The 16,676-nt window shown below is 38.6% G+C and overlaps 1 protein-coding gene across 20 annotated transcripts in view; it reads right to left on the bottom strand.

The window, feature by feature from the left end:
- LOC138241535 (focal adhesion kinase 1) overlaps positions 1 to 14,685 on the bottom strand; it is a 163,557-nt gene extending 148,872 nt beyond the window's left edge. For 19 of the 20 annotated variants that reach the window (XM_069195116.1, XM_069195123.1, XM_069195129.1 and 16 more), the window contains exon 1: positions 5,801 to 5,997. In XM_069195116.1, the coding sequence (XP_069051217.1) occupies positions 5,801 to 5,981 (181 nt within the window). In that variant the 5' untranslated portion in view covers positions 5,982 to 5,997. Of the gene's footprint in view, positions 1 to 5,800; positions 5,998 to 14,667 lie in introns of those variants that run through there. The other variant, XM_069195128.1, reaches the window with a different exon arrangement.
- Positions 14,686 to 16,676: the final 1,991 nt, after the last annotated feature.

The following is a 16,676-nucleotide window of genomic DNA, read 5'->3' as shown; positions in this document are numbered from 1 at the left end:
AATCGAATGAGAAAATTTTATTTTCACTGTTAGAAGAAATAAAAAAAGACAACTTAAATGAACACATACAGTAATAGCATTATATAAGCTTACACGTTCACTGCAATATCAAACAGTTTTTGAAGTTTCATGGATCTTGTCCTGGTTTAGGTCTCAAATCAATGGTTGAGATGTATTATAAGCACATAGTGTAGGAGGGAAGCACCCTCAGATACAGTATGTCTGGCAATTTCAAGCAAGGTATCAGTGAATGTACTTTATTTGCTAAGTAATGTTTCTGAAAAGAAAGGAAAGAAAGTGATAACCTGATGACAGTCAAAAATGCTTTGAAGATATTCTATCTAGAGAAACAGATTTGCACAGCAGTCATGATTTTTTACTGTGATAAACTGCATTTATAAGCACATTCAACAGTAATTTTTCTGCAACTGGAAATAAACTTCATTTATAGGTTTCCGATTTGCAAAGCCACTACTGTACATACTGTAATTAGCTATCGCATGTTTTTTCATTTCAATGAATTCTTTAGCTGGTAGATAAATTTAGCAGCATATCTACTGCTGTAATGTTCACTTGTGAGGCCTCCAGATCACTATGCTTGTGCTGATGTTAACCTCGTTAAAGAAGTATTTGGTAGGCGTCCACATTCGCCTGGATCTGAGCTGTATCCTTGCTTGTTTCCCTTTTCCTGTCTCTCTTGCCAGCTTTAGCAGCAGTCCTGTAAACAAAGCAGCATATCTACAGAACAATTTTCATCTGAGCAGTACGCTTGTGCTGCAGACGGGCAGAAAGATGTTTTATCCTCCAGAGAATCTCTGTGCACGATTCTGTTCAAATAAAATTCCCCAAACTGACAAAGAGGCTTATGCACATTAATGGATTAAACCATCAGGCCTCTGTTAAAAGAACATGTCAGATTCCCTCAAACCATGTCTTCTTGATGTTAAGTGATGTATCAACCATTATTTTCTAATATAAGTCCTGTTCTGTGTTACGCTTCTGTTCATGTAGGGTTACAAACACAAAAAAACATTAAGACATTTCACAGAAATACTGGGCATCTCTGAAACATTCATGTGAAAAGAAATTAAGAATTTTTTTGTGCCTAGAACATGCCATTTCACCAATTTATCTGCACTCAAGGACATTATAAGCACAGTTCAAGGTTTATTTTAATTTCAAAAACTGAATTAGACTCTACAACATATACACAGCGTGTATATGCATCCCTAGACTACACAATTTAAACTTGTCTACAACACAGAATAACATTTGACATGCTTAGTATAAATTCAAAGGAACGTTAAAGAGTGCAAACAACATTTTCTCTGCCACGTAGAACTACATGTACACAGGACACCAGAGAATCAAAGATCTTTACATTATATCTGTAGCATTTCTGTGTTTTTAAAAACACTGTGGAATTGTCTGAAAAGTCACCAGCCATTCTGTTTTTCCTTGATACTGCTCATTATTTTCTTAACTTTGGATTGTTTAGTACTCCACAAACCTATATCCTCCCATCCAACCAACTCCAAAAGATTCAGTGATATTCTCTGTGTTACAAAACCGAATGGAATTTCTTTTCATTCAGTTCTTGTGGTTTTCACCAGGTTCCACTGATTGTCAGTCAGTGGTCACGCCATTTAATCTGCACAAAGAATGTGGTTCTCATTTTATCAAAATATTACAGAAGGTATAGTACATTAAACCTTAAAGACCTACTTCACACAACATGTACAGCATGTATACTAATGGTACACTAAGGCAAATGTATGAATGTGCCTCTTAAAGTACCCCATGTAACACTGATCACCACTCTGCAATCATGGAGCTGTAGGAATTTGTGTGTTGTACAGTATGTGACCATACAGAGCTCATTAGGCTCAACACTGCTGTGTCTTTGAAAGTGCTAATTACGAAGACTTGTCTGAGTAAGGAAATGATTTGTGAAGCCAAAGGCAACACAGACACAAACACTTTAATCTGTTGGATATAGCAAACAAACCTGCACAGCTGTTTTTTGTGGTAATGTTTATCAGAACGATATAAATCAAGCTGGCTTCCACCAGTAGAGAAGCACTACATAGTACTATTATTAATAGCACTATAATAGTGCAACATTAATAACACTTTTCTAATTTGACTTGGGCTTAATATTATCCCATTTGCTTTTTAAATTGACTGAGCTGACAAATGCGTATTTTCTTTAAGAGAAAAGGTCTGATCCCTGCTTAACTCACTGCAAACAAAATGGCTAATGGCTTCTAATTGATTCTGTATTCTAATGTGCATGAGGTCCTTAAAATAAATTAAGAAAAGCAGTGATCTGAAACCTGTATGTCAGGAGTACACAGGACTGATTGTTTTTTTCTCTGATCCTAGCCATTGGATTAGTCTTCTCTTTACATCTTGCTACAATATTTTTAGTTTTCTGGTGGACACAGGATTAAAGGCAGCAAAACAGGTACAAGGCATCTATGATTCTACCATCTTGAGATTGAAGACAATATTTGTAATCATCTGTGGTAATTGAGTTTCCACTAACAAATCACCTGTATGCAAGACTCCATAACATTGGGGTACATTGAATGTACATTAGAAAGGGGGATACGTAATTGGACTTGAACAATATTGTTTATAGGAACAAGTAATAGGTTTATTCCATGCTGAAAAGAGAAGAAAGAAAACACAACCTCCACAAACGTATTTTGTTTCTTCTCTTTTCAGCATGGAATAAACCTATTACTTGTTCCTTTGCAGCCTACACATGCTGACGCAGCTACCCACCTGAAATATTGTTTATACTTAAGTATGCTGTTAATACAATCTACAAGATATTCTTCAGGTTGCTATCCTTGCTAGCACAGTGTTGTTGATATACCCCTCTTTAAAATTTTTACAATACTAAATTGTAAATATTTGTATTCCCTAATGACAAATTTCAGGTTTTGCCCATCAAACTCATTGGTTGAAAGAGTTTTGTTTCATAACTGAAAACATTTAAGGCTTATCTTATATAACATCTTAAACACTACATGGTTCCTTCCAGAGCACAGTAATTACTGCAGGACTTTCTTTATAGAAAGCCACTTTCCACATCAACTGCTGAGGTATTTAAAAGGCAGTGGAGGAAGGAACAGCATAAAGAGTATTTAAAGGATTTTGCTAACCTCTGAAAGCTAGCAGTTTTCTCTGTCAACTCATAATTAACGTTACGATGAAGAATACCACACAGAAATCACTTTCCTCAGAAAATAAAAACCCTTAAGAGAGTACAAAAGACTCTGACATGCATGGAGTCATTCCTTTTGCTTGGACTTTTTCTTGTTTATGAAGTTAATTAGTCACATTCCACAAATAAGAGATACTGTAACTAAGGGCATACTGTGTATTTTGTAATACATGTAAAATGTAAAAACTTGATATGGTATGATACCGATTTGTTCCACACATTTATTTTAAGACTATGTAGCTTTAACGCGACACAGAAGGATATCAAGCATTTGCTATTGTAAGGAAAAAGGCGTTTTCCCTCAGATCCTGAGGGACATGGAATGAGGTAAAACATCCTGCATCTACAATCTGGGCAGAATAAACCAGCAAATCTTACAGATTAACCCACACTTCCTCTCACAGGCAAGCACTTAAAACAGACCTTCTCTTCGAAACAGGCCACACAGAGCCCGAAACAGCTCTATATTAGCACCAAATATTTCAAGAACTACTTTACATAAGCGCAGCTATTTTGAAAGTGATAACATGAAAACTTCCCAAGTCTATGATTTTTCTTTATGTATTTTAATCCACTTTTTTGTACCATACACAGACCTTACACACTGACAGAAATGTCATAAATTAAAACCAACGTAAATTGAAATCACATTTATGTTAAGGGATATATTTCAAGTGCACAGTTTTCTTATTTGTTGGAAACTACACAATCCAGCCCTGGGAAGACATGAGGCACTTGTAAAAAACAGAAGAAAAAGCATTTTGAAGCACACACCACTGTAGATTGCAATGTAATCCGAGCTTGTTTTTTAACAGAAACCTTGTGAGTTGTTTTCATAAATTTTGTCTAGTGAACATCTGGTCCCCGGGCCTTAAAAGCTTTTCTTTTTTAAGGGATGGGTGAAGTCTCCCTACTTTTATATTTCTGCTTTTCAGCAGAAAGGCTGCTCGCTTTGCTCCTTACCACCCAGAGAGTTAAAAGATGAGTGGCACAGATTTAACATTCATACCAGTGCAAAAAGTATCTGAAGTAGTCACTGAATCCGTCCTAAACTTTCAACGAGGAAACATGTTATATGTAAAGTATCACTTAAAACATGTTTGTAAGCTCTTAAACTAAAACAAAAGTTTGTTTTTAAAGGAGAAACGAATTCACACCCATTGTTATCGAATGAATCTGCACAAATATTGTTGCAAGCTTTGTGAGGAATAATAAGCACTTTCGACAGTTGGAGGAAAATAAACATTTCATATTACCATACAAACATTCTTACACACAGTTGCCTGTGCAATTTTATTTATGAACTATTAAGCATGTTTGACAACATTTATAGAAATATAAAGTTTATAAATAAAGATGCACCTAACACTTAGGATACAGTATATTGCTCTGACGAGTATACAGGCAGTATGCTAAACCTAGGATGCAGGCAAATGACGTCTACGTCCATGAGCACCTACAAGATCAGGTTAAAGATAAAGTACAAGCACCGGAACATCTCCGTCACTGCACATCATTCTTCTATATTTTCACTGAAATTATATTTCCACTGGAACTACAAAACGCGGGGAAGCTGCTATTGAGCTCAGGCACAAGTGAGCCAATTGTTGTCTAAAAATAATATGGCCTTCTGCACTGCAATTTCCTACCCTTCCAGCTAACGACAATACTTTCAAACAAAGGCAAAAATACCATAAAGGCATTGTATACACAGAAATACTACGCTCTCCAATTGCGCTATTGCTTTCGCATTGAACAATTAAAATGAAGTGCGGTAAGTGCCCAACCCTGTTCATAAATACTTGAAACATAAGGAAAACGTACACAAAAGAAAAGCAAAAACCACACAGCTTAGACCGTTTACTTAAAACCCCCCTCTCTCGGTGGAAAGATTCAATTTGACAAAGACGAGAGCAATCCATAACAAACCAACAACAAAAAAACACAGAGAAAATTAATAATCACGGGGTTTCACGTTATATTTTGAAAGCAACCACTAGGTCTTTTTCGGATTTTAATTTCCAACAGCTGATGCCAATCGGAACAGTGGTATCCCATCTCAATCGCGCACTTGTATGGAGTAGAAATCTGTGGGTTTCTAGAGGCTGTACGCCTGACCATCTGATGAATAATTCCGCTATTTTCTGCAGAAAATCCCCAGTACAGTACACACACAGCCCTTAGTGCTGCTGGCGCTGGGAGAAATGGGAGGGGAAAGTGCAAAAGTCAATGGTTGGTTCGCTTATGTACAGTTCCAGCATAAGCACAGTTTGAAAGGGCTTTCTTGGCCATAATGTCAGCAGCAACGCTCCTGCTAGGTTTTAAAATCTCTCCATTCCGAACAGGGGAGACTCGGACCCACTCAGCTATTGCAAAATAACGCGAAGTTCAGTGCGTCGTTCAAGCGCAATAGTCCAGTCCTTGAGACCACTCTGCAGTCGGGAATGGAAACATAAAACCCAGTGTCAGCAACCCCCTTCCCACTGCTCTGACTACACAGACACTTAACTTATTTTATGCCAAAATTGCGCGTTCCAAAATGCCTAATAATCAAGCCTTACTCACTTTTGTCCTCCCCGGTGAGAGTCTGGAGGCTGCCCTCTGGGTTTCCGCTCCTATTTGCTGTTAAAAGGTGTTTTAATTCCGACAAATGCGCGGTGACTGAGCTCTGCGTGCGCTTCCCTTTGCCTGCCTCCACCACAGCCTCTCTCCTTCTCCTGCACTCACTGACACAGCAGCGCTGCATCCTGGGGAGAGCATTCCAACATGGCTGACGCATAGCAACCGGCCAACCGGCAGTTACACCCTCTCGGAAACCAGGAGAGAGGCCAGCCCAGCTGGCAGGGAGCACATTTATCCAGTCCATCTCTCTTCGTGTATATAAACACATCAATATCAGTGCCATTTATTGACACCTTTTTTCCTTGTTTCTTTTCAACATGAGTTGACAGATGTGGAGTTCATCTAGAGTGCCGTTAATTGAAGTAGCTTTTAAGCCAGAGGCATACATGTGAATTTTCTCTTGACTAACTTGCACCACCATTGTGTCCGCGTCCCATTGAAATTAAACACACCCAAAGGAAAAAATGTCACCTCCAGTTTTAATTGCATTGTATAATGATTATGGTTTGACTGGGGGCACAGGCAAATGGTCTCTCAGGAACCTGTAGATCGCTTTCATGTTGTTGTATAGATTTTAAATAGAAGAGGTTATTTTTCTTATTTACACTATTGGATAAAAGCGTTCGGTTAGTAAAAAAATCATTGATTCTCCTCTGCACCTTCAAATTATACAGACAAATCAATTAAGCCAATTGATTCTGCAAGTGTACATACAAGCTTAGCAGCGAAACCTCTTACTAAGCCATCATTCAGAGGTGCCTCTAACACAGCAACTGAAACTACCTGTAGCTCTACCAAACGTGACTTATATAATACACCCTATAATAAACCACAAAACACTGACTGCCTGAGAGGACTTTCACTAAATAAAGACACTTTCTTCAATTCTCCCTTTCTTTCTGAAGTCATTTTTACACTTTGTTTTCATATGATGGTAATGTGGTGTTAAATGAGACTGATCTGTTCAGAACTGGATACATTATTAACTGCTGTCATCAGACTTGTCTTTCTAGAATTCTCTTGTGGTAAAGTTCAAGTTGGAAGCAAGAGATAAGCCACCAGCAGCTGAAAACCATCTCCCACTACCCTTGCAGAAAGAGTTAAATTTAATCAGGTGTCATGAATTCCATTCCCCTTAATTCACGGCCTAACTTATGCATTGGCATGTTTTGTAAGTGAAACATTAATCTTTATTTGGCACCCTGTAAGGAGCTGCTTTGTTACTTGTGGAAAAAATAATTGTTGTCATGATTTTCCATGTTTATTTCAGGATCTGCTTTAGAATTATCTTAAGGAATTATTCTTAACACCCCTCTAACATGTGTAAAGTCATTAATTAAATCCTCTGATTTTATTTGTTTTGAATGTTTGAATGGATTACTTCTGAATTGCAATGAACATTCGGATTTAGAACACAATTAGAGTATTAATTTGAGAATACTGTAGCTAATTCAGTATTTGAGAATCACTCCCAAAATGCAGATTAAATCAGTTCCTATTGCTAAGACCTCTAGAGCTGGGAATCAACTGAAAAAGTGGATGTTTCTAGCTGTCAGTTAATTTATAACCACTGTACTGATATGTTCAAAGAGTAAAACAAAATAAAAAAGTGCCACATAATTAAAAGAATATGGGTATTTTAAAAATAATAATTTAAATAAAATTGAAACAATATAGAAAACTTCATCTACATTCCCAGTAATTATCGAATTCCATTTACATAGAAGTACACATCACATGAAATAAAAATGGTAAAATGAGACATCAAAAGAAGTAAAAAATGATTTTTTTTTGCTCCTCTGGGTACTATGGTGGCACAGTGGTCAACATTGTATGAGGTTTGTGTGTTCTCCCTATGTTTACATGGGTTTCCTCTGGGTCCTCCCGTTTTCCCCCACAGTTCAAATACTGATAGATTAACAGACTTCTGGGAAAAGTGTCCCTGGTGTGTGCGTGTCTATGTGTGCCCTGCAACAGGCTGGTGTCTCCTCCAGGATGTATCCTGCCTAGTGCTCGCTGCTTGCTTGGATAGACTCCCCTGCAACCCTGTACTAGATAAAGCAGTCAGAAAACAGTTTGAAGGATATTGCTATTCAAACAAAATCCAAAACTGTTTTGTAGTTTTGACCTAAAAAAGACACTGTGTCTAGGGTTGTGCAAAAAATGTTCTAAACAGAGCAAAAAATATTTAATTGAATGCGTAATAAATCACATCAAAATGGAATAAGGAATCAAAGGAATTCATGCAATGAATTAAGGAATTAAAGAAAATACCACCATGTTTAAATTCTTGGCATGCAGTTTCTACAAGATCTAACACTGCATTTTCTGAAAAGTGGACCTGTGACTGAAAAAATCTATGGATAACAGTGAAATTGGTGAACAGAAACGCTACTTTAACCATATGTTGTAGTGCTTAAAACGATATGTTTCCTCAGTTGTACTGTATAGTACTGTATAATGTATTCCATAGTTCCCATTCATCTTCATAATGCAGTTAATAACAAACAGGAAGTGGAACATCCATGTTGCTTCAATGTTGTAATGACGTTTGCTGAGCTTGTATGATGAATCAGTTCATACTAACCCAGCCTTTTTTAGAAGTCATGCCATTTTTAGCCTCACCCCTGACCCTGGCTCTTAATCTCTATTGACTCTATCTCTATGCATTCATTTGGTTCACTCAGATGTCTTTACTGCTTTTAAATGGCTTTGGCCTGGTTTCGGATTCTGCTGTTGAAGTTGGATTTGATTCACGGTGTCCTACACCTGGATTTTTCTTTAGGAGGCAGGTTGCTTAACCCTTGATAAGGTAACATCCTTAACCCTCTGGCCTTTTCTTTCATTTTCTTAATTGCTTACCATATCTCTATCTCTCTCTTTCTGTGTGGGACTTCTATGTACTTTGCTGCGGATCCCTTTTTGTTGAGGACCACTAAACGCTTAAAAATGGCTGTGCATTACAATCCTCTTTGTTTCGGCTAAAATAGGTTATAGGTATCTTTAGCACTGTGAATTCAAGGACTTCAGCCCAGCTTCAATGTGTCTTGAACCTGACTCGACCGTGGTGCAAAACAGTTCTGAATCAGGTCAACAATTCTCCATTCTCATCAACCTTGACTCAAGGTTCAGACCTTGAATTGAGGGTTGTCATTAAGACCCTTTAATTCTGCCTCCCTGCCCTGGGACTCTGCAGCTCTTCTGGCTTTTGAACTCAAGTGTCCTCAACAGTCACTGGTATCGTGATATTGGGACTGTGGGCGTGACCTCAATGATCTGAAGAATTCCTTCTTTGCCAAGGACAGTCCATCTAAACTCAACTTCAAAAGTTGTGCACATTGCTTATTGCACACTTACACTCACAGTCCTGCTTTGAAAATCAGGAAGGCACTTGTGAAGGTCCCTATTGTAGCCTTGGATTGCAACACATTCGTGTTCACTAACTATGGTTACAGGGTTTAATCACACAGTGACAACTAGCTTGTGATCCCTTTGGGATGATGGCTATTGTGACCCCATAGACAGTGCCTGTTAATACGCGTGGGCCAAACTCCCTGCCCTTGATGACCACACTAGATACCCGTGTCTGTATGTGTCTGATGGTAGTCCCAAGCTTGAGCATCTCCACAAACTCCCTCTCCCATCATAATGAGAGTTGCACCTCCTGCATGGATACACTGCATTCACTTCAGAGTGGTGCAGCAGATCTTGCGCCTTGAATTTCTCCTCATCTGGCCCCCAGTGGTCGCTTATCACAGCTATGAGGACTGACGTAGTTAGACAAGTCTGCATGATGCCATCATGTTGCAGCTCTAGCACAGAATCACATTATCCCTCAGCACAGCAGATACCTGCAGAATTCTCCACCCACGAAACCCTCAACAAGTGTTGTCTATCACTGATAAAAGATCATTCAAAACTGACAATCTTGTCATCTTATCATCATTCAATATGGCCATCTTGTGAGCACCACCATTCACCACTTCAGTCAAGAGTACTCTGGATCTAGTGATGGCCCTCCTGCGTGATCCCCTACTGTAACACTCTGACAGACTGCTAGGAGGGTTAAAAGAACAGAGACAATTATTTTAGGCGTTCAGTCATAATCCCACAGATGGGTTTCACGCCATTTGTTCCTCAGCAAGCACATACTCCAAATGTCTGAACCTGCGGCTCCTCTCATTCTAAGCAAGATTAAAACTGCAGGAACACATCATCAGTGGCATAAAACTGTCTCCTAGGGATCTAGATCTAAAATGTTTTATTCATACCAAACAATTTTCTTGAGGCGATGCAGTAATGGTCAATAAAAAGAAATAAAAGTGTAATACTCGTATCTCATGAAAACATTTTTCCAGAATATCAGATTTAAAGTGGGGATTATAAATTTTGTGCCTTTTCCATTTCTTTTTCTGATTGCATTCCTCCCTAGTAATTTGCTATAGGATGGTTGCGTTTAAAATGCCATTTCAGAAGAATTTTAACAAAAATTGGTTCAGGAAAAGATTCCATGGGAGAGAAGTTTGGAGACATATGTCTGAGCATTGCACAGGCTATAATGGCAGAACATCATAACATGGCACAAATGTGTTTCCCCAGAGTGCATTCTTTCGAGACATATTTAATGTTGAATTATTTTCTGTTTTATGGATGCCAGTTTGGAACCTGTTGTTAATCAAATCAGTTCATACAGGAGCGTTAGCATGTGTTTGGAGGCCTGGTGCATCTCTTGATGCTGTCATGTCAGCTTTATAGCCAATATAGTTACTTCTGTTACCAGTTATTGCCAACGTAGCTCTGCTGAGGTCTAGTCCACCCAACACTGGCAGCTGTCATAGTTCCTATGTTCAACACAATTCAAGTTCAACACAACCTATGGAACTGTCACAGGTTTGTAATAAGGGAAGCAACAAAAAAACTTCAATTACTGAAATGCAGCAATATGTGAAGGTTGTGAACCTTCTAGCACATCCTAGTAGGATGTTCAGTCACCTATCTCGTGCAGATAGTAAGTTAATACTTTGTGTTTATAAATTTGGGAACTGTAGCTTCAGTAAGCTCCACTTTGTAGCTTTCAATCCAATCAATCAAGAGTCTCTTAAAACAGATGGTAATGAAGGCGCAATTAAGCTGTCAGACTTTATATATTACCCACTGAAGAACAAGGGGCAACAGCAGTCAATACAGAGGAACTTCATATGTTAACGAAGTGAAAAATAACTGAAGCAAACCTCAAGGGACTTCACTTTTGTCAAGGTGTCTGAAAACTGTGAGAGAACAATACTGATCAAATGCACTAAATTGACCAGTTTAAACTAAGTTAATATACAGTACGTTGCGGTGCCAAACACATAAACCAAAGATATTATTAAAAGGCAATGACAATGTTCAGTATATATAATTCACTCCTCCCATGTTACTAAGATGTTTTTCGGAATGGCTCACAAAAAAATACATTTCTAAAGGTATTATTATTTTTATCGTCACTTAAACTTTAGCAAAACACTACTGTATTCTCAGGCTGTTCATTTTCTGTCCCATCTGTTGTTTACTTTTGAAGGGCTTTTCATGAGTGTCAGATTATTCAAAGAATTTTGGCCCACAAATTGCATGATGAAGCCCTTAAATAATTTAGATATACTGTATAAATTAGGTAATGGTGAACACATTTCTATCAGAAAACGGCAATTAAAACACTAGAGAAAACCATACTGGATCTCTACAACTACTATTAGTGCCCCGACAGCTTTCATAAATTGATGGTTGCTGTTAATGGTTGCTGTTAATGTTAATATTAATGTCCCCTGCTGTGTAATATAGGCATGGATTCCATTAATACAAGTTAGTTACAGTACGTGAACAGGACAACTAACTTCACAAGCACCCTGTACTGTATATATGGGTAGAGTTTTTATAGATTATACTGCACTGCTTTGAAAAATCTTGAAACTATTTTCCTTTCAACTTTTCGTCGCTAGGCTTTGTGAACAATGTGAACAAAAACGTGTTTCGGTTAATTAAAAACCCATCACCTGATCTGCACGGTACTGGGACGGAAACAGTCATACGTTCTCTTTGTCAAACAATACATAAAAACAAAACATTTATAGAGCCTCCACAAAAGATCGATGTCTTCAACAAACACATGCAAGAAAACATGTAATTCAAGAAAACAAATTTGCAGCAAAGTGTTAGACCTAAATATAAATAGCAGATTATAGCACAAAGGGAGTATTTTAATAATCACTTACTTTGGGAGGCTTGTGTTGACACCCAGGCACTTGATGGGAGGTACCTTAACTTTTTTTTTGTGGCTGTTTATAACCTCCGTTTAGAAATACATCTTTTGTGTGTTTTTTAGCCAAAATTAATGATTGAAAGGTACTTTCTAAGGAATCAAGGAGATCGTGACCATGTTTCTGCAAATGCATCTTTATGTGTTGTAAAGGAATGAAGAGCCTATTACACTTCATTATTGTGTACTTGTGGTAGCACAGTGGTGCAGTGGTTAGCATTGGAGGGATGAGGCCTTGAGTCCAATTCTGGACCTGGGGTGCTATCTGCATGGAGTTTGTATGTTAACCTCATGTTCACATGGGTTTCCTCCAGGTGCTCTGGCTTCTTCCCACAATCCATGCTGGTAGGTTACTTGGCTTTTGGGAAAATTCTGCCTTTTGTGAATGCATGTTTGTTTTTGTCTGTGTGTAGCCCTCAAATGGACTGGTGTCCTGTTCTGGGTCTACCCTGCTTTGTGCACATTACTTGCTGAGACTCTGACTCCCCCACGATAATGTACTGGATAAAGCGATTGGAAAATAGAGGAATAATGTACCCTCAGTAAAAACAATGGCTAAATCTTTCAAATAACTAATTCGAATGTTATCGCCTACCACAATTAATGTTCAGTTTTGACTTATATTTTTGAAAAAATATTAATACTTTTTGCTAAAATAATCCACGTATACTAGAAAGTTAAGTCATGGTTTCAATCTATTGTCTAGAGCAGCCCACACTGGGTCTTCCGATTGGAAAATACTACATTTCATTTGTGAATATGTGTGTATGATAGCAGCTCTGTTGTATACAATTTCCATGTTGTATTATGAACAAGAATTGTTGTCATTCCCAAATCCACCCACTACAGGCACTGCAATCCCTTAGGAAACTGCTTGCAAATATTGAAAGTCTTTGTCAGGACTGTGTAGATTTTTCACCCTTTCAAAATATTTTTTCAGGACTGATTTGACAAATGTACTGTATATTAAAACGATTTCAGATTGAATTTTATTGGGCTTTTTGAAATAACAAAACCCTAACTGTAGGGACCAACGTACGACACGCTTTGATCTGAAAACAAACAATGCAAACAGACCTGACTAACAAACACTGCCTCTCTGTGAGCAGGGAGAATCAAATAATGGAATGTTTTAATTGAGAATGGTCTGTAATGCAAACATGATCGTGATCTTATGTCCTATAAATGATCACTTTACAGTCCCGTAAAGGAACAGTATTTGGCAGTTTAATTTCAAAAAGATTCTCAATGACAAACACATGGCACACCATTATCGTTCAAAGGTAGTCATCGCTAAAATTTGAATTATTTTTGTTGGCAGCTTTTACAAGCAATATTTAAGAACAAGTGTTGATGTGATATCGAACTATCCCCAAGGTTCTTCTGTCCTCTGGGTTAATCTAAAAACATTACTGAGTTAATAAAGACTACACTAGTGTTTAATACCTGCCAAAAGTGTGCACCTGTTTTCTTTTGCTCTCAAACACTACAGGCACAAAAAAGCGCTGAAGCTTTTTACATTGGATTACATCATACTGTAACAGCATGAAAAGTGAAGCGCTCTTCTTCAAATGATTCAGATCATTTGAAGGCAGTCTTTACAGTGCCTTTCATGATGAAATAATCACCCTACACATTCTTAGGTGGAAAATGTGGGGTGAATACCTATCCCCTTTTAACAAAGTTTTAATATGAAAATGGCTTTCCTCACCCCAGTGTCTGAGAACCTTCGATATTTCTGAATATTGGTGATAATATCTGACTCTGTATGAAGTTCTGGTAACACTGGTTACAGTTGAATGTAAAACTGTGCACAGTAGTGTTTTTTGTTAGCTGTAAATGATGTTTTGTATCATTCTGAACATTGCTGATAATATCCAATATTTATTCTCAATGCCATCTTAAAAACAGTTTTAAAACATAGGGAGGCACAGTAGTTAGGATTCCAGCCTTGCAGAGCTGGGACCCTGGGTTCAATTCCTGGGGTGCTATCTGTGTGGAGTTTGTATGTTCTCCCCTTGTTTGCATGTTACCTCTGGATTTGGTTTCCTCTGACAGTCCAAAGATATACTGATAGTTTAATTGGCTTCTGGAAAAAAAACTGGCTCTGGTGTGTGTGTGTCTGTGTTTGTGCCTGTCTGCCCTGTCATGGACTGGTGTCCTGTCGAGGGTGTATCCAGCTTTATGCCCTTTGCTCGTCCGGTTGGCCTCCGACTCCTCTGTCCTGGACTGGATGAAGTGATTAAAAAAAGGATGGATGACTTGTGGATGTTAAAATAATGTGTGATAATACACAAATGCTGGGACATGTGGACCGGTCTTGTTCATGAACGTGCTGTTGTGGCGTGTATCATAGTGTACATTGGACAGAATTGTTTCGTCACCCTATACCTTTTATTGTATTTTACAGAAAAGAAAATATGATAAATGTAATTAAGCCTTTACAGAACTGTATGCAGTGGTCTTTCAAAGCAGCATTCTGAACCTGTCATTACAGACAAATCACTTGACTCACTGCAGATGGGGATCCACTGTTGGGACTTTTCCTTAGGGGGAAGACCTCAGACAGACGAGTAAATAACACTTTTCTTCCTTTTATTGTCTTCTGTGATTCATAGCTCTCCACCAACCTCTCCGCCCTGGAACTTTTGTCTACTGCACACCTGGAAAATGAAAGGCAAACATGACAGAGATTTTCGAGCAAACGTTTGAACCCACCTGTTCACGTCTCAGTCACAGCACTGAGGTGTTTCAAGGGTACAGCAGGAATTAAACAGTCTAGCGATTTGTTGACCTAGACAGGTCTCCTGGCTGCAGTCTTACTTTGCTTCCCTTGTTTCAAATCCACATGGACTCCAGTCATCAACCGTGGTGCGACTGACTGGTGTAAAGGCGCAGACCACACACTATTCATGTTTTACTTTCCTGTTGCTCACAACAACCTAGTCAGTGTTGGTCATATTTTATATGCAGCTGGAAGTCTACGTTGTATTCACGTTTTGGCTTCCCCCAGTCAACAGCAACTCCTCACTTACCACTGTTTGTTTGTAGGCCTCATATGAGGGAGAGTAATCCACATTAAAAATAAACGCAGAACTGAGTACTTAAGTCAAACAAAAAAGGCTTACTTTTAGCCTGTCTAAGTCTATAAATGATGCAAATTGTGGCAAAAGAGTGCCATCGAGAGAAGTATATTTAATCTTAAAGCCACCTCAACTGTTCCGAAGCAGATTAAGTATTTTTTTAATTATCCTGCTGCTCCAGTTTGATTAAACGCTTCAAAGGCGTGCCATGGGGAATTTTTGCTAACACAGAACTTCTTGCGCCACGCGAAGGCCTACACATTCCCACTTGACACCCACACCCACGCGCCGTATAAAAATGTGTTTTCACTGTTGAGCTGACACGCCCCCCAAAATTCTTTCCACTTGCTTCTTAGATCATCCACTGCAAAAGAGGCCACAAGGTCAGGGATGCTCCTGACGGGCCGCCCACCATATCCTACTGGAATTTACAGCCTCAGCTCCCACAACACAGGCTGGAAGATGGAACTCCTTTCCTTCTCCTTCCTGTCGCATATTAAAGTTTCAGGACACGATGCAAGTCTATGAAGCTTTGAATCAGTTCTACTGGAGTACAGAATCTGAATTCTATCACAAAAACTGAGAAAAGAAGAAATGGCTGCCTTTTGACTTTTGTACTATCGGCCTCCGACGACAGTGCTCAAGCATCATGAAGTCAAAAAGGTGATTAGTCCTTAATACATCACAAGACAGAAGTTAAATCAAAACCTTCAGAAGACAGATGTATTGAAACACTGGAAATTAAGAGACTCGTTATCTTCCATCCTTTTCCATTGGGTTCTAAAGAAAGAATAGTTCATGGCAGGTGCAGTTTACAACCATATCAATGGAAATGTCGTGAAGCCTAATAAAATGACTTGGCAAAAATGGACGGGCCATGAGTTAAAATGTTGATGTTTCTCCATCTGTAAAGTAAAGATTAATCTTGGTTTTGTGTTTTCACTGATGACAATGTCAATTGCGTGCTGAGCCAGCCCAATGTCAAACACACACAGACAAACATTCATACGCATACTGTATATCATCATCACCCTCAGTATTTATCCAGTCACAGTCTGGGGGACTGGTCACCTCAGCTGGGCTCTGTTTGACTTGAGTATGGCAGAGACGACCCATGGGCCTTGTTAAGATTAAAGCCGTTCAAGTTTATCTATTTTTAAGCACTTTTAAAACAAGTGCCCAGAGATTTTAGCACTTTCAAAACAAAACCCTCTCTCTCTCCTGGAATTCTAGAAGTACTTTTTCCAAGCCAGGCCTAAGTAGCTAACACAATAACCGACAATTAAGCAAAAGGCCAAATGTTCTTTTCTTCAGTCATTTACATTTTTTCTTCTTAAACAAAAAGGCCTCCATTTTGTTTACCCTCAGCCTCAGAACCAGAGCTCTGTGAAACGATCCCTAGAATTGGCTTGCCAACCCCCTAAACTGGGTATCAGTGGCA

Source organism: Lepisosteus oculatus, chromosome 10 (assembly GCF_040954835.1).
Source record: "Lepisosteus oculatus isolate fLepOcu1 chromosome 10, fLepOcu1.hap2, whole genome shotgun sequence".
Classification (NCBI taxonomy): domain Eukaryota; kingdom Metazoa; phylum Chordata; class Actinopteri; order Semionotiformes; family Lepisosteidae; genus Lepisosteus; species Lepisosteus oculatus.
This window is presented reverse-complemented; position numbering and strand designations above follow the sequence as displayed.